The sequence below is a fragment of the Leuciscus leuciscus genome, assembly GCF_965113295.1.
Source record: "Leuciscus leuciscus genome assembly, chromosome: 11".
NCBI classification, from domain to species: Eukaryota; Metazoa; Chordata; class Actinopteri; order Cypriniformes; family Leuciscidae; genus Leuciscus; species Leuciscus leuciscus.
Window position 1 is genome coordinate 3,223,674 of NC_138735.1, and position 18,994 is coordinate 3,242,667.

At 41.1% G+C, this 18,994-nt stretch overlaps 1 protein-coding gene across 3 annotated transcripts in view; it reads right to left on the bottom strand.

Moving 5' to 3' along the window:
• Window positions 1–1,080: 1,080 nt before the first annotated feature.
• rreb1a (ras responsive element binding protein 1a) overlaps window positions 1,081–18,994 on the bottom strand; it is a 52,539-nt gene continuing 34,625 nt past the window's right edge. For all 3 annotated transcript variants that reach the window (XM_082184298.1, XM_082184299.1, XM_082184300.1), the window contains 9 exons: window positions 15,982–16,071; window positions 15,595–15,758; window positions 10,654–10,804; window positions 10,412–10,554; window positions 8,252–8,441; window positions 5,589–8,139; window positions 5,324–5,488; window positions 4,426–5,196; window positions 1,081–4,141 (listed from right to left, as the gene is read on the bottom strand). In XM_082184298.1, coding sequence (XP_082040424.1) covers window positions 3,648–4,141; window positions 4,426–5,196; window positions 5,324–5,488; window positions 5,589–8,139; window positions 8,252–8,441; window positions 10,412–10,554; window positions 10,654–10,804; window positions 15,595–15,758; window positions 15,982–16,071 — 4,719 coding nt within the window. In that variant the 3' untranslated portion in view covers window positions 1,081–3,647. The remainder of the gene's footprint in view (window positions 4,142–4,425; window positions 5,197–5,323; window positions 5,489–5,588; window positions 8,140–8,251; window positions 8,442–10,411; window positions 10,555–10,653; window positions 10,805–15,594; window positions 15,759–15,981; window positions 16,072–18,994) is intronic.

Below are 18,994 nucleotides of genomic sequence, written 5' to 3' on the forward strand. Positions count from 1 at the left end.
ATTCTTATTAATTATTTTGTCATTTTGCCTCCACGTCCCCCCGATTGCCCGCGAGCTTCTCCTCCTGTCCATACGGTAATCTCTCTACTGTGCGACAGAGAGTCGCGTGGTTATGACGCAATCGTTAGCCTATTTTTACAAAAACAAGCTTCTACGGGGCCATAACGTAAGATACAAGGTAATGGAGCCTTTTATACATTTTCGTGTTTCTTTAGAAATAAATAATGGACAAATGGAGTCTTTAAACGCCTCAGATGTAAAGTTATTCGCTGTCAAAGTGACGCCAAAATGAATGGGACTCAATGGAATGCTAACAGCAGGTGATGGTCTGCTAATCAATGGCGGCCCCCGGGGAAGCTTCAGTGTCCGGCTGATGGATTACCCCCCTGGGTTGCCCAGCCCTGTTTGTTTGAACCGCGAGAGGCGTCTCCTACATCCTACGTCATACATCGTCAAGCGTTACTCTTTGGGCGCAAGTCAACATGCGTACGGACGTCTGCCGGAAAGTAGTTATTTTAGTCGATAAAGTTTTAAATATGAATATTTTTCTTACACGAACGCATCGCTTCAGAAGGCCTTTATTAACCCATGGAGCCGCTTTGAGCACTTTAATCAGGGATGGATGCGCTTTGATGGACTTCCAAAAACAAAAACCCATTCACTCCCATTATAAAGCTTGGAAGAGCCATTGTATACGTCTGAAAGAAGAATGTCATATACACCTAGGATGGCTTCAGGGTGAGTAAATCATGGGCTAATTTTCATTTTTGAGTGAACTATCCCTTTAAGGGCTATTTGCATGGTGCAGTTACAGCGTCTACCAGAAGGGAATCTACGTGAAGTCCGTTCTTCATCAAATGTAGTACCAACTTAGTATGACAGCATGCGATTTTGGATGTACTTCTTTCTGGACAAATGGGTTGAGAAAAATGTATAGGCCTTTATTGCTAGCCAAAAACAAAAGCTTGACAAGCCCAGTAGAATTCTGGGCTGAAGAACACAATATTATGCATTAAATGGGCAACAACACTGCCTGATCGTTTCTGGGAAGGTAAAAAAAGAAAGAAATCCTGCCACACCTTTTCATTAATATATCTTTATTGCTTGAATAGTTTTGATACAGAACAGCTTAAATTTCTGATTCTGAAGCACTCATTCGAAGAACAAGAGTAGTGTACCAAAAATGTTCTGGTGATTCTGGTTCCATTCAAGTCCAGTAGAATTATTTTTGGGGATGTAGCAGCGACACGAAACTCCCTTTTACATCGGTCAACACGTCAAACAGTGACAGGTCTCCATTCTTCCAAAGAGACAGGGAGGATTAAAACAAGATAAGAAAGAAAAACAGGGGAAAAGGTGAACATATCTTGTAGAAAACCTAAGAGTGGAATGTGGATTTGATAACTCCACCCTGTTGATTTGAATTCACAGTCAAGTGCTAAAAAAAGTAGTGATTGACGATTTAATATATTCAGAAATCATAGGTGAAGAACAATTTTGCAAGGAAAATTATGATTTGAGAAAGCCTTTTGTACGAACCCTGAGAGTGAGACAGAGCGAGGTGGCAGGTGGGGCGAAAAGAAGAAGAAGAAAAAAAAAAACATTTATAACTCAACAACATAAAAGGTTATCATGCAAACCTACCCTACAGATTCACCCATAGCAGAATAACAGTAAATTTCACAGTTTTATACTTAAAAGAATATATCAATGAAAACAACTTATCTGTCAAACTGAAATAATCATCATCATCATCATTATAATAATATAATAAAGATAACAGAAACAGACCACACATTCTACAAAAAAAAACAATGCATACAAAGGTCTACATAAAGCTTTCAGATCAAAAGTGATTTTTATCATCAAGAACCCAGATCAAAGCTGGGATGCTAAGTATTGAATTTTAATCATTTTTTATGCAGCATAATTGTGTTAATACATGGCTTCTCCACATTTACTTCACCTGCACTGGGTCATAATAAATACATTAAAAACAGTCTGTGAGCATTCTTACCAGAAAACCAACCACTTCCACGCACAACCAACACAAAACACACTCACATGAACCCAGGAAAAGGCATCGGGAGAAGCAGAAGTCCCGGAATACACAGATTGAGAAAAGCGATTGCAATTGCATTCAAGTTCATCCAATACTACAAGTCTCCTGCCTGAGCAGAGATGTTAGATATTCACCACTAGGGGGCGCACACAACCTGATTTCCAATCAGGGGGCAAATTCTCTCTCCATTGCCACAATCGGTTCAATATTCCTTTTCACTCATTTGCCTTCTTATATATATATATCATCCTGCAGGTCAACAGTCATTCGTTTGCTAGACGGTTGCTCCAGGAAATCAGAAGACCTATACTTGAAGACGCTTACCAGTCCATGCGATTTCAAACAGTCTTCATGCCCTTTGAGGTTTGCTTTGTTTGTGTCTGAGGTTTTTTTTTTTTTTACAACATGAGTTCATAAAACTGAGAGGTCAAAGAGATCCAACACTACAAAAGAACGTGTGATTGACATGGGGTCCTCCTAGTTGAGGCACATCCCGACAGGAGGCAGCAGGGCGACAGGGTTCAAGTACACCAATGAATTTTAGTTCATGAGCCCGGCAGAAAGTGAGACGCCTGCCTGAAGCTCAGAAGAAAGAGTAAGGCTTAAAAAGTGATGTTTTTGGAAGACGGGCCACCCTGGAAACAGGTACACATTTCATCATTTTTGTCAAGTACATCAGATTTATAACTCATGGGCTTCCTGTAATTCCTTATTGTTTTTTGTTGTTGTTTTTGTGTGTGTGTGTGTTCTTAAGTAGCTGAGATAGGGCTTGAGGGACAGTCATTCATGAGCCCTTAAGTTAAAAACATGCCTTCCCTCATTAAAAACCACCCCTTTTGTGCCAAAAAAACAAAACGCTAATGCTAAGGACATCTGACACAATCAGCACAGCTGGACATTCATCACCTATTTTTGGGCAAACATTGCCCATATACTTTACGTCATAGCTGTTAAACACCTTTCCAAGTATGACCCTCAGATCTTTGCTGGGCTGTTTCCCCTCCCACAGAATCTCTACGTGACAGCACCCAGAACAACAGAGCTCATTATTGTAATAAAACAATTACTCTGGAAGCCTTTGTCATTAAAAGGATTTACACAAAATGGGAAACTACAGGCAAATAAAGGGAGGACAAACAGCCACGAAGAAGCCCTGTGGTGAACAAGTCGTCTTTGCGTATTCCAGTTATGCACTTGGGTGCGAGCCTCTCAGTAGAAATATCTCCTCTTGTTAGTCTCAGCCTTCGTTGAATAGGCTATAAACCTGCTTTTCATAAGACAGTTTTCACTGTCGCTGAACTGTACAAAACGATATGCAAATTTGTTCATATATTGCTTATTGTAGTTCTCTCAGGATTCCACAACAAAAAAACAAAACAAAAAATCACAACGATCATTGTAAAATACTATAAAAATCAACTTTAGATCATGATAAATGCTGATAAAGATATAGCAAAAAAAGTAGAAAGGCACTTGGAAACAGTCATCGCTTTTTTCACTGCAATGTACTTTTGTTATATGGCACTGCTTCTTGTTGCAGCACAATGTTTCACAACGTAAAGATAAACCAACAAAGAGTCGCTCTTCACTTCACCCCAAGCAGTGGCGGTTCGGAGGTGGGCAAAATGTGCTCAGTAGTGGGCTTGGTGTGGATCTCCAGTAAACCTTGGATGAATCCCTCCGACGGCTCTACGTCAGATGTGTTGGATGAATCTGATGCTTGTTCCTCTGCTGAAGGTTCTTTGGGCGTTTCTGGTCCAGTCTCGGAAGTTAGTTTAAACTCTTCAGTTTCCACAGCGGGTACACAGTCCTCTTTATCCTGTGAGGTCGGTTCCCCCTTAACAGTGTCTGTTATTTCACTTTCATTCTCAGAGGGTGGATTGGTGCTGGTGGGTGTGCACTCGCCTTCGCTAGCCGAACGCCCACTGAAGCCCTCCTCGTCGGGTCCACCTGCGGCCCCACAAGTCGAACCATCACTATCCACTCCACGTAGTTTCTGGTGGATACGCTGATGTCGGACCAAACTGTGCTTGAGGGTGAAGGTGCGCTCACATGTCTGACACTTGTAAGGCCTCTCACCTGGTAGAAACAAGGCATTCAAAACATTCAGCTTTTAATAAGAAACATTGGTAACACTTTATTTTAGTGTCCTTGTTACATGTACTTACCATAGTATAACCTAACCCTATAGCAAGTACATGTAGTTAATTATTACTAATATATTAATATAACTTAAATATATAATTACACTGTAACAATGACACCTTAAAATAGTTTAACCGAAATATTTAGTTATCAAACAAGAGCTTTCAGTTCTTATCAATGATTTACCAATCTAAGTATGTTTTCAGATTTGTCTTTACCTGTGTGAGAGCGCATGTGTCTGGTGAGATCCTGAAGGCTCCAGAAACGTTTGTTGCATATATTGCACACCTTTTTCCTCTTGTCTGGCTTGCTGCCAAGTTCTTCACTTTCTCCCTCGGCACTCTTTGGTTCAGTTGCAGCTCCCTCTTCATCACTCCTCTCCTCCTTATCTTCCTCCGATCCACTCTCCACCACACTGCCCGTTCCCTCGTTCTCAGATGTGCCCTTCTTTAAGCTCTCCACCTCTTCGTCTGTAACCTCTTTCTTATTTTCACAAGGCACAATTGGATCAGCCGATTTCGTGAGGCTTTGTGCAAGTCCGTTAGTTGAGTCTGATGCTTCATCCTGCTGATGAACTTTCTCATGTCTGGTAAGGGTGGCAGCGTAGCGGAAACTCTTCTTGCAACTTTTGCAGGTAAATTTGGACTCCTCCTGAGGTGTTTTATCAGACATGTCACCATCTGCTGCAGGGGAGGACTGTGGCTGATCTTTCTCAGTGATCTTGAAGTCCTTTGGCTTAGAGACAAACGTCAAGTCAGGGGTCTTATTGCTATGGGAATCACCATCCTCTTTTTCTGAGTCACTGTGCTTCAATGACTCGAGAGCTGTTGGGTCGTCCTCCTCTTTGTGAGGAATAGGCTCTACAACAGCTGCTTCTGTCGGCTTAGCTGGTGAGGGTTTTTCAGCATCCATTGCTTCAGGCTTCTCAGGGTCTGATCTTGTGAGATCCATTGCCTCACTCACAGGAAGCTCCGTCTCAGACGTGCTCTCTAAAATATAAATTGACACATTACACATCAGGTAATAAAGTGCAGTTTTAACCTCAATGGTTAATCAACAGTTAAAAAGATACCACCGTCTATAAGCAATTTAAAGTTTGTATATTATTTTTGATACCTGCACTCTCTTGTGAGCCTTCCTCTGCGTCTCTAGACCTGGGTATTCCACCATTGCGCCTAAGCACTCGGTTGGAAACGCCATGTTTGCGTAAAAGATGTCGCTCACAGTTGGACTTGGTCGAGAAGAAGGCATCACATTGGGGACAAGGATATGGCTTCTGACCTGTTTAAGAAATTCAAAATAAAAGCAAGAAAATAAATTACACACATACTATGAGGGGTAACATAGTGCTGGAGTCTGTAAAAATGTACATAAGAGTCACCTGTGTGTGTTAACATGTGGCGCTGAAGCGAACTGGCCCAAGGGAAAACTCTGGGACAAAAAGGGCAAGTCATCTTTTGCACAGAATTTGAGTATGCATTCTTCTTCCCTTTGGACTGATGGGGTTGAATAGTCTGCCGGGCTGGCAAGCGTTTCTCATCTTTCACCTCTTTCTCGTCACTAGCACCTGGCTGCTGCCTTTCTTTTCTTGCCAACTCAATTGTGTTGGTCTGAAGATAGGCACTGAACTTGTTTGCATCAGTGTTCGCCAACATCCTCTCAACACTTGCAAACTCCCCACTAGACTCCAAATCAATACTCGGGTCTGTGGCATTTATCACAGTTTTCTCTTTCGTTATGCTTCTGGAAGCCCTTTTCCTGGATCTCTTCTTGGAGACCTCTACGGAGAGCTCCTCTATCAAGGTATCTGTTGACTCTTGCTTGCCATGTGTATCAGAATCAGCCTGAAGGCTATTAGTGTTGTCCCGTTTTAGAAGGTCAGGGGCACCAGAAACAGATGAAATTATCTGAGCAATGGATGCCAGTGGTGGAAGCTCCTTCACAGCAGCAGAGGAAGGTTTAGGAAGCAGAGGCTTTAGACGCAAAGGTCTTCCTGCAGAATTAGTGCTACCAGTAAGGGAGGTCAAGGCTACGGGGACCTGGTAGCATCCAAGCGGTTGGGGCTTCTCATCAATGGACTTATCAGTCTGAAGAGCCTGTGCAAGGATGCTAATTGTTGTATGTTCTTTCTTAATCTCTCTTGGCAATACAGCCTCAATGTCTTGTTTAAGCTTTTTCAGAGGATTCTTAGGAATAGAGAGGTCAATGGGTTCCATGGAAGAGTCATAGGAGACAGGCTCAATTTTGATCCCGGGTGATCCACTCACACTCCCAACACTGCTGCCCCCACGACTTTTGTTAGAGAAGTCCAGAGGTTGATCCATATCCATGCCGTAGAAGTTGAGGTCTTCAACCTTGATAGGCTGCACCACAGTGCTAGGAGAAACCCCATTGTGAGGAGATGGGTTTGGGCTATTTTGGGTTGAGGCAGCTAGAAGAGTGATTATGTGCTCTTCAATATCCTGCTCTTGGACCTCTGGATGTTGTTTGAGAAGGTGATGGATACAGTTACGCTTGGCAAGGAAGGCTGCTCCACAACGCTTGCACTCAAATGGCTTTCGCTGGCAGCCATTATGTGTTCGCAAGTGAATCTGCAGGGCCCGGAAGGTCTTTAGGTCCTCCCCACAGAAGCGGCATGTAGTTTCACTAGTCCCAGCCTGCTCCAGTACATCTGCTGTGGACGTGGACGAGGTAACATACTTGATGTTTTTCTCAATCTCCCTGCGATTGTTTTTCATGTGCTTTTTGCGAAGATGGCGCTCACAGTTAGCCTTGACAGTAAATGGGTAATGACAGAGGCGACAGACATAGGGCCGCTCGCCACTGTGTGTTCTCAAATGACGGATCAATGTAGCCTTGTCAGGAGCAACATAGTCGCAGATATTGCATTGGTGGGGTAAGATGCCCAAATGATATCGCATGTGTGCCTGCAGGACACCAGAGAAAGCAAAGACCTGGTCACAAAATCGGCAGGGGTATGAGCCTTTTTGAGTTCCTCCCTTCTTTACAGTGGTCTCATCTAACTTGCCATTCTCCTGCTTGATATGTCTTTCATCCATGTCCATTGGGGTATGGGCATCTCCCATGCAGTCTGCCTCCATTTGTATCCTCTCTGCAGAAGCCTGGTTGTTGGCAGAAGAGGGAGAGGAAGATGAGGAGAGATCCCTTGCTGTCTTGAGAGGATGGCTGGCAGGGGGTGGGAGGCTAGGGCTGATGCAGCCCAGTGAAGCTTGCTGGGTGTTTAATAGGGGTGGTGGAGTTGAAGCCACCATACTGGTTCTGGGAGCCACCAAGGGCTTTGGCTTGAGAGGAGGCATCTGCTTGTAGCCCGACTGCACAGCACTACAGGGTGCCTTAGATAAGGGTGGGAGCGAGATTTGGTTAGGAGCAGCTGAAGCTACTTTGAGTATTTGCTGTATATCAGCGAGTTCCATGCCGGATTCACCACAAACAGGCTTCACCACCATACCACCATCTGGCTGCACCAGAAAACCTGTCTGGAAAGGCTGAAGGGACAGCAGTTTGAGAGCTTCTTGATGGGACAGTCCGTGAAGAGTCGCTGGGTCGACAAGAGACAGGTTAACCCCACCAACAAGGCCAGCCTCTTGAGGTACGGTGGACTGATTCGGATCTACATGGATAACCCGGATGCTATCTAGCTTGGCCTGCTGGATATCCTCTTCTGAGGGGGCAGGCTTGATCTGAGAGATGTGCTGCAAGCCCAGGGAGTCCATGAAGCTACTTTTCTCAGGAGTGGGAGGCTCATCTTTCATAATTAATGGTGAAGTGGTCTCATGGGTGCCACTTGAAGTCTCATGTGAAGCTCTGTGCAAGTCCAGAGCTGAGCTAAGAGGGAATGCCTTATCACAGGTGTCACATACAAAACGATGGAATTTGCCAGTACATCGGCGGAGGTTTGTTTCACACCAAATCTGTGGGTCAAAATAAAAATGAAACTTAACAAAACTCGCACATTACAGTCGAGACAAAGAACTTTTACAAACTGTGCAGATTAACCACAGAAAAGTTGACAATGGCTTTTACCTGGGCAATACAAGGGAACTTCTGGCATGAAAAGTCAATGAAAGCCAGATCATTAAAGCCAAGAGGGATGGATGGGTTATTCTGAATAAAGGGTCGTCCATTGGGGTCTGTGGGTAGCTGCTTATGGGTAGCTGCATTGTGGCGGAGCAAACTTCGGTGTGTCCGGAATGAAATGCAGCATAAATCACATCTAGGAATAAGAATGTAAGGTGTTGATTTCAAAGATGCACCACACACATTGTTTGTATCTATTTGTAGTTAATCTGCATGTTGCATATGCATAAATACATTCTCAATAACACATTGACATTATTACTATTATTATTGTTATTATTTATCATTGCCCAAATTATTCAAGAAATACAGTGCCCAATCTACAGTGTGCTGTGGAAATGCATCCTAGACATCCAAAATATATCTAGGATTTCCTAGGTGAATTTGAAAGTCAATAGTAATCACACCCTAGTATACAATGGCTCTCGTTCAGTGTTTATTGGGTGCTGCAAAAGACAGCTGGTTAATGTCTGTGCACTGGTCTTGTCACATGTCCTGTCCCTGATCATGGTGATGACGTGTCCGTAGTAACTATAAGCAGCTTTTATCTCAGCAGACATACACGATGCAATGCAAGGCAGAGCATAGCAGCGCATCCACCTGACAAGCACAATGAGCTAAAGTGCTAACAAGTTAAAGATTACTGCTTGTGAATGCTTTAATACATTTGATCAGAGATGCATGAGAAAATCATGTAAATCAAAATGGAGAAGCAAAATGTAGCAGTCCTGTTACAAAGAGTTCAAGCACTGTTGCATATAATTACACTAAACCATTCCCTGTCCAGGATGCTGTTGTTTCTATTGGCTATTTTGCAATGGCTTCAAACGTGGCTCATCCAATCAGATTTCAGAGTTGGTTCTATTCATTTTATTATAGCATGCATGTATGGGAGTGTCTGCCTTACTTGGAAGGGCTGTTTGGGTGAGACAGATAACATGTCTGTATCTTGAAAAGCATTCTTGTGTCTGTTTGTATGTGTAAGTGTGGTTATTTAGCTGCTTTTAGGACTCTTCAGAGTGGAACCCAATTCACAGCAGTCTAGATCCTCTTAACTAGCACTCTTAGCTCTTGTGATTACACCGGATTAGTGCTAAATTTGCAGCACTTCCATACAACAATAACTCTGCTCTGAAACTCAGACAGGCCCTGCCAACTTCCTTTACCCAGAGCAATCCCATACAGCTATCCATTAACTAGAGGAGCTAGCCATCGGTTGGGTGATTTTAGAGGGATAGTCTACAGACTGATGTCTCCAAGGATACAGATACCACCTCACACACATGCATGCACACACACACTACTACAGAGATGTCCTGCAGAATTCATCTTGCTGAAGTCTCCTCCTGTGTCTCATTAAATCCCCCCCCCAGCCACACAACCTCTGTGGTCCCTCCCCCCTCCATTTTCCCTTCTTTCCTTTACATGCCACTTCCTTGCCTTAAGCCTGGGGGCCACATGCGGGGCGGGGGGGTGGTTGGGATGGGAGGGAAGAAACCTCTTAGGCCTCTCACGAGTGGGAGGGGGACACGTCGACAGGATTACACTCATGTAGGTATGATCATTCTCAGCCAATTACATTTCAGCATAACATTTCAATAAGCAAAACAAATATAGCTTAAAATCCAAACTCTGACACTCAGAAGGCCAAACCTGTTAAACAAGATGAAAGATTTCTATCTGAACCAAACCGAAATGTTTTTTTTTAACGTAGCACAATATAAAAGGCAAATCCCAATTAAACAAAATCCCTTGCTTATATAGTTGATCAGCAAGAGGAGTTGCCCCCTCTGTATTCGGATGTGTTAAATTATGACTGTACCAGCACAAAGCATGCCACCATATCTCCCAGCAACTGCATGGATCCAGCCTAAAGCCCCAGCTATTGGCGTCTCCCTGCAATACAACTCTCACCTCAAACAAAAGGGACAACATTCCTGTCTGAGCTTAATGGACAGCTATAATATACTGAACAGAAAACCGAGTGTAGGAAGGGCCAAAACTGTTCCATTGTCAAACTCTAAACATTCCTTTGTTATCAAGCATGAAATAAATTCATGCCTCTTCACAACAATACATTTACTATACTGATGCATGTGTTTGTACCTCAGTGTAGTGTCAGGATGGGTCTCCATGTGGGTGTCAAAGTCATTTCTGCATGTGAGGTTCTTGAAGCAGATAGGACAGGTCAAGACTTCCTCCTGTCCTTTGTTCAAACTCTGCTCATCTGCCCCACTATCCTCCAGGACCTGCAGCACACAGGTCACTGTCAGCTATTTGTAGCTTAATTTGGGAGCACCGTCCTGGGGTGCAGATAGCACTGGGTAAGATGGTGGATCCACACTTACCTTTTTGCTGGATGGCTCCTCTGTCTTCTCTCGGTCTTCATCTGGGTTTAGTTTGCGCTTGGCTGCAGAGGGACGTCGTCTCTTAGGTGGAGATAGAGTCGGACTGTTGGGGATTGAGCTGGCAGAGTCCTTCTCGTGGATCTTCATGTGTCTGAAAACAGGTAAAAGAGTCCTTTAAAACAGCGTGTTGTGTGTTAACAAATCAGCTATCACAGATTGTTTAGCGATCATCACAAATTATTCTGATCTCTGAAAAATGCTTGGGCATTTGTGGAACAAATGCTTGGGAAGTAGTTGCATCTTGAGGACATTTCCAGCTGCCTCCCACTAGTTTGATGGATGAGTAATTAATGAATAATATTTTTGAAATTTAGGGTAGAGGAACCCCTGTTCATCCCAATGGGAGCCAACAGAAATGACTGTAATGGGATGATGCTAATGGCCTGGAAACTCCTGCAATTATCTCGCAGACTCTATATGTGCATATGTGGAGTCCAAGATGGCGGGTTGAGATCAGCGGAAGAGAACGGTAATGTTGCATGGAGAGGGCAGGAGTTGATCCTCCATTTTCCAGAGAGATCCTGAGGAAACCAGTGAGGATACAAAGGAAGTGGAGGCCCAAAGAAATCAGGATGCCTGACTTAAGTAACAGCTTCAAGCCCACTGTTGGCTAAAATATCACATACACTATTCATTTAGTCTTTCATTGAACTCACACAGAGACAAAAAGATTTATATTTATTGTACAATCAAAGATTACATGTCAATGAAACATGTCTGCTGGATGTCTGCTCCATCCAACGTTTATATCTGTGTACCTATAAAAGTTTATCTTATGAAAGTACTTTGGAAATGTACATGCATGTGCAAGTGTAAAAAAGGTCAGACATCCCATGGTCTTGCAGGTCTCAGTTTTCACTCTGCAGTCAGTGGTTTATTAATAGCAAGCAGCATGTTGGACACTCGTGTGAGGATCTGAAAGGCTGTTATATCTCTCTGCTCTGGACTCTGACCTTGCCTTTGACCAATCACAGAAAATCAACAATGCCAAGTCAGCAAACTGTGATTGGATGGAAATCACCACCACTGTAACCTCATACACAGGATGACAACTTATCCACTGAAAAATACTAATTAGTTCAATATGGCTAGTTTATAATAAGTATATGACTAAATCTGAGTCATGCAGAACAGTTTCAATTAAATTGTAATGAGTAATGTGGAGGTAACAGTATTTTCAAATTGCACTAGACTGAAGTTTCCTGGCCTTGAATGAAGGATGTCAATATGGACATTTCATGAGCAAGCTGGCTAATCTGTAAAGGATCATAAAACTTGTTGATGCATAAACAGGTTCATTCCATCCAATCCAAGCATTCCACGGTGTTCCCGCAGAGCACAGACAGAGGGCACTGTGGTGTCAGAAAGTTACCTCTTTTCCAAGCAATGTCAAAGCAAGGGCACCCCTTTAAACCTATGGCTGTTCAGTGGAGTCGCTAAGACTGAAGGAGTTAAAGCAAATAAAAGCAGCCAATCAGAACACGCTTAGACTCTCTTCTGTGAAGTTGTGACCTTTCTCCATGGCAACAGTGACTCCCTCCTTCTCCTCCCAGCCCTCCCACCCCCTCCCAACCATGTGATGCTTTGGCACAAGATGGCTGATTCCTTGCCAACTACATGGACAACTTCCTCGGTCATACATGAGGCCTCATAACTATCAGTTAACTTATTTAAGCAATGAAAAAAACACTTTCTCACACTACTCAAATATTTTTCAGGTGTTCATGAATACAATGAAGAGAGAAAAAAATGGGGGGAAACCTATCAGAGAAGTGAATGTAGCCAAATATTCTAACATATCACAATTAAACTTTGGCATGTACCTTGTCCAGCACTGTTTGTGCTAATGACGTAAGTGATGGGAAGATTACAACAATGGGCAAAAAAATTATAATTCCAATTAGTAAGTAACCACCCAGAACACCCTAGCAACTACACACTAGCAGCATGGCCGCAATTATAATTTTTTGCATAGGCAAACAGTGTTTACATTTTCTTTATACTCATCAAAATTAAAAGAGATTACGAAGAACACAAGATGATGAGAAAGAGGAGGAAATGTTATTAGGACAGTAACAGCTGATGTAGTAAATCCAGATTCCCTTCACATCCGTCACAGCACATTCCATGCATATCAAAGGTGGTGTAGTACACCCAATTCAGCCCAACAATTTCACTTTACTTCTGCTTACTACCAGATAACAGCAATTTACAGAGTCTATTCAAGAACATCCTACCCTGCAGGCCTTTAACAACTTACTAAGAGCTGTCCACACAAATACACACACAGATTCCCCATATGCACTTCACCATCAACCTCCACAACCTTGGGAGGAAGTTCATGTTTACCTCCTCCATCAGCAAGGCCTGCTGGGAGAAGATACCATGACCAAAACTGGGGAAGCGACGGGTGGGGGAGGTGTTTTAAAGTCACGCTTCGCTTCCTGCAACTCTCTCTCTCTCCTTAAACAAGAGCAAGGCTACATAGCTGACAAACTCCCGCAGTAGCACAAGTATATGACCACCAACATACACAAACAAACCAACGCCTTTTCATTTATCTTTGTGGCACACTCATCCTCTGGGCAACTCTTCAACGCAGTGCCAGGCAAAGGCAGGGTGAGGCCTAAAGGATGTAATCAACCAACAAGCTTTCACTTCTCTAAAAAAAAAAACACAGCATATATACTTGAGAAATTCAACTTCTCAAATCATTAGGGCTGTCAAAAATAATTTAGGTAGGTAATTTCCGTGTTTAATATTTTCTATTTAACGTGTACAGACAATTAAATGTAATTAACACAGCATGCCTAGCGTTACAGTATACGATCACATTAAAGCGGCACGATTCTATATAAACTGAGAATCAAGATTTTTTTTTGTTTCAAACACATCATGATCCTCCTATGATTCTGAACAGGCAACTTAAAAAAAGTAATTTACTAGAGGTTCTGACAAATGTTAATTGCTGCAGTCTATTTAAAAATGTTATGAATCTGAATTAAAAAAAAAAAAAAAAAAAAGGTTAGAAATAGAGCTGCACGATTAAACGAATTAACATGAAATCGCGATTAAACCGATTTGGCTGGTTGCGATTATGAAATCGCAAAGGTTGCGATTATTTATTATGCGCAGCTTGTTAGTGAAGCACGGCTCTGTAATCAGTAGCAAATGCTGCTTTCATCTGAAAGCACTGCGAATTTGAGTCGCTTATAACGTGCAATTGAAAAAGCAACATCTTTCCAAACATGAGAAGCATTTATGAACCTCTTTGTCCAACAAAAGACAACATTTAATAACATGTTTTTACTCCAAACTCACTTCATAACGACAGTTGAGCATCAGTTGGCACACAACATATTTCATAGTATGCTATAGTATACAGTGATAAAGGCTATGTCGATTAGCATTGAAGTATAAATATACTTTATTATCATGAAAATACCCAAGAAGGCTTAAAGAACTCAGATAAACCATATATTGTGTGTTTTTTATTAGTGTTTAATCATTAAAAGCGTTTCAAACTTCTGTTTATTCAGAAAGGGATTTCCTGGAATGACGTGCGTTATCATACTTCTGCAGGGTTTCTGCTCAAGAGCGCCTTCTGGCTTTCAGATGGAGACTAATTTATTACTGATCACAGAGCTGTGCTTCACTGACAAGCTGTGCATAAAAAAAATATATAAAAAACGCAGCCTTTACTAAATCCAGTGCCGTTTCATTTTGATTAATGCAGCCCTAGTTTAAATTAATGATTCAATGACTCGCTCATAAATACTTCACTTGTTTCATTGCATCTTACCATGCTTGAACATACCAAAACACTCTTGCAGATGCATAGCAATGCACTAGCAACCACTTAAAACACCTTAGCAATCCTAGAACACACTAGATGCTGCATAGCAATACACTAGCAATCTCATGGAACACATTAGCAACCCTAGAACATCCTAGCAACACCCTGGTAACCACCCAGAACACCCTATCTCATGGTGCTGTGTGTCCACAACTCACATATCTTCATGTAAATATCTAGTTACCACTTGGGTCTCCTTGTTTTAAATTTGCATCAGCATGAAAGCAATTAAGGAATAAAATAACTGCATATGACTTATTTTGCTTGCTCACAAACAAATTAAATCCACTAAGACACAAAGTTAATGCTAAGCTTGGGATTACAGCTCATTGTTGAGTATTTAAGCAGAAGGTATGACGACACATTAGGGCGGATGGCCGTGCTACTCCTGCACATCTCCCTTCTCTTAAATCACACACATATACAATGACACATCTTAACTCATCGCTATCTACAAATGCATTTAAGACACTGAATCTGAATAATCAACCGTTCACAAAGGTGTGTGACTGTGTATATGAAATTATAAACTAAAACCTGTCAAAATAATAAATGGATAATTACACTATTAGCTGAAAGTCAGTATGAAATCAAAATTAACTTTCTAAATAAATGCACAATTCATCAGTATGAATAACATTTTTAAAAAGCATTAAAAAAGTTATGTTTAAAAAATAAAATAATCAACTCTCAAAAGAATTTACTGACATAACCATAACACGAAGAAAATAAATTAACCAATAGTACTACAGCCAACAAATCTTCACACCCTATCGAAATCGAATTACTTCCCGATGTAAAGTCCCAATCCTACATTATTTCCCACTGAATCTTCAATATTCCTCAGAAATTCATTACATTATGGAGGTTAAATGTGTGCAGTTTCATGTCGTCTTTGAGCAATGCAATCTCCTGTTAAAACAAGAACAATTCTGGCGTGCCATTCAAAATCTTCAGCCTTAGGGACACATCTTGGGCTCCTGACAGCAAAATGCAAATAATTTAGTTTGAAAACCAAGACTCACCTGTGCATGTTGCCATTGGTAGTGAAAGTCTGATGACACACACTACATTTGTAGGGTCTCTCTCCACTGTGCACTAGCATGTGACGATCCAGAGAGCTAGCCGAGCTCAGAGACTTCCCGCAGATACTGCAAGAGTGGTCCGCATTCCCACTATCCGTGTTGTGCTGGAAAAGGGAAATTTGGGTCAGCTAACTAACACTATAGGCCAAGTTCTTCAATATACTGTCTCGTCTAACTCTCCCAGGTTGTCTAACGAAGCATATTCTGAAAATACTTGGACAAATGGTACTTGTCTTTATTCCATCTTTGCTGACTTGCATACAGACTTTAAGAAATCAACAGGTATGCAACAGTATATTGAACAAATGAATCAGGTGTGCATGTTACCTGGCGGATGTGCATGGTGAGCTGGTGCTGGGTCTGAAAGCCTTTATCACACAGCGGACAGACAAGTAACCCGCTGTCATCTTTGGCTTCCTGAAACAAATATATACAAGGCAAAATGTCTTAAGTTATAGATCTCCATTGTATACATGCAGCATTGTGATATATTATATGACAAACGGTGTTTTAAGGCAATTTCACAGCAGAGATTTGGTGCGGACGCAAATCTGATGTCTGGCTGGCACGAAAGCTGTTTTCAGGACTCGGATGCACACCAGAGTCTGTTGACAAATATTTCAAGAGTGTCTCTGCTAAAGGTTTGTCAACGTTTTCTGAGAACACGATTACATACAGTAACACTCAAAAATTTGGGGATAGTAAGATTTTTTTGATGTTTTTGAAATAACTTCTGCTCACCAAGGCTGCATTTATTTGATCAAAAACAGTAATATTGTGAAACATTACAATTTAAATAATATAAAATATTTTAAAACTTAATATATTCCTGTGTTGGCAAAGCTGAATTTACTCCAGTCTTCAGTGTCACATGATCCTTCAAAAAAATAATTCTTGTGCTGCTTCATATTTTTGTGGAAACCATGATATATTTTGCAGTATTCTTTGATGAATAGTTCAAAAGAAGTCTTTTTATGTATTTACTGTCACTTTTGATTACTTTAATGTGGCTTTGCTGTATAAAATTTTTCATTTCTTTATAAAAAAAAAAAAAACTTTTGAACTGTAAACTCTTAAAAATAAATGTTCCAAAATGTTTTGTTTTGTTGCAGTGATGCCATTAAAACCATTTTTGGTTCCTCAAAGAACCGTTCTAATCGTAAGCGATCAGTTCTTAAAAGAATAATTTTTTTTTAGTTTAGTGCGAAGAACATTTTAATGATCTAAGAAACTTTTTCCACTATAAAGAAAATTTTTCTGCAATAAAGGTTTTTCACTGAACCATCAATGCCAATAAAGAGCTTTATTTTTAAGAGTGTAGAGTAGATTAACCTCAAAGCTAAAAGCCACAAAACATATATTAGAAAAACGAATAAATCTTATCCTTCAATGATAAACAATAAAATCCAGTCTTTTCGCATAAACCCGAAATGCCATCGTTAAAAGAGCGTGGGTAAAAACCCATATGCAGGAGGCAGGGAGTGAGGCCTTGTCTTCTGACCTTGAATGTCTTGTCAGAACATGTTGTATGTGTGAGATACTGAGCTAAATTCACTCTGTTAAATAAACACTTGCTCAGCCCCAGGAGCTACATCAGTCCCTGCAGCACAACCGCCGAGCAGACACTGTACTTTTACAAATACACCACCAGAACACAGTTACACTTTTAAGTGCTCGAGCCTTTTGAATATGGACCACAATCGTGAATCAGAAGATCATGTGTATTTTTGATGTGGGAGTTTGTGTATTTCATGAAAAGCATCTTGAAGGAGTGAGAACTGCTTCTTCTTTCACCTTCCGTGGAAATCTGTAAACTGACACCACACATGCTCCCTTTCCTTCTGCAGTCGTCGACCGTACGACAGATCATTATCTGACAGGGTTAGTTCACCCAAAAATGATAATTAGAGAGCCCTCATGTTGTTCCAACCCCGTAAGACTTTCGTTCATCTTCGGAACACAAATTAAGATATTTTTGATGAAATCTGAGAGCTGTCTCACTCCTCCATAGGCTTCTAGGTAATTGATATCTGCCATCCCAGAAAAGTTAGTAAAGACATCATTAAAATAGTCCATGTGACTACAGTGGCTCAACCTTAAGTTTATCAAGCGACGAGAATACTTTATGTGCGCAAAAACAAACAAAAATAACGACTTTATTCGACTCTTCATGTTCTTCTGTGTTTCTCTGAGTGAGTTCACGTAGTGTAACAGCGCAGCGCTTCTGGGTTGTATGTCAGAACGGAGGCTCACTATTGGCCAGCATCACACGCATCACACACATGACCAGCGTCGACCAATAGTGAGCCTCCGTTAGTTATAGTTGGAAAAACATGAGGGTGAGTAATTACTGACAGAATTTTCATTTTTGGGTGAACTAACCCTTGCACATAACTGCACCGTCCCATTCAGCGAGCCCAGTTCCTGTACTAACAGATCTGATGCAGTCACATGACAGAATGCCCTATATACTTATGAAATGATGTCATAAAATAAGTGCGTAGATATCTCATAATATATATAAAAACAGGGAAGGCGCATGAGTCATCACTAATTCAGCTCTAAATAGACGCCCATGTGATCTACAAACACACAAAGCGGTTCAACTAGACTGGAATCTTCAAAAACATCTCTAGGAAGAAACGAGCACTTCCTTTTCCTCTGATGGCACGTTGGCGTAGAGCTAGTTTTCCTTCTATGACTCTCTTGGCTTCAGTTCAGGACCAGCGAGAGACGACCGTGTTTACCATTCAGCATGTTATGAGGGGAAGTGTCATTCACAGACAATGTTTGCTTTTTTTACCTTAATTGGGAGTAATAGTTTCGTCATACAAGGAAGTCTCATTCATTTAAATCGATACAATTCATGCATACTGGTCTGCTTAAAGTTCATAGGTCATAAAATGTGTTATTGCACAATATTTACACTTATTACACTGCCGATCAAAAGTCTGGAACTTTGAAAGGAATGTAAACAATTTCATCAAGGACACATTAAATGGATCACAAGTGACACATAGATTATAAGATTTATATTTAGAATAAATAATACTGTTCTTTTTAACTTTCTATTAATCAAAGAATCCTGAAAAAACATGCATTGCGTTTTCCACAAAAATATGAAGCAGCACAACTTTTTTCAACATTGATAATAATCATGTTTCTTGAGCATCAAATCATCATGTTAGAATGATTTCTGAAGGATCATGTGACACTGAAGACTGGAGTAATGATGCTGAAAATTCAGCTTTGATCAGGAATAAATTACACTTTACACACACATACATTATATATAAATATAAATATATAAATATAAATATATAAATATATATATATACAC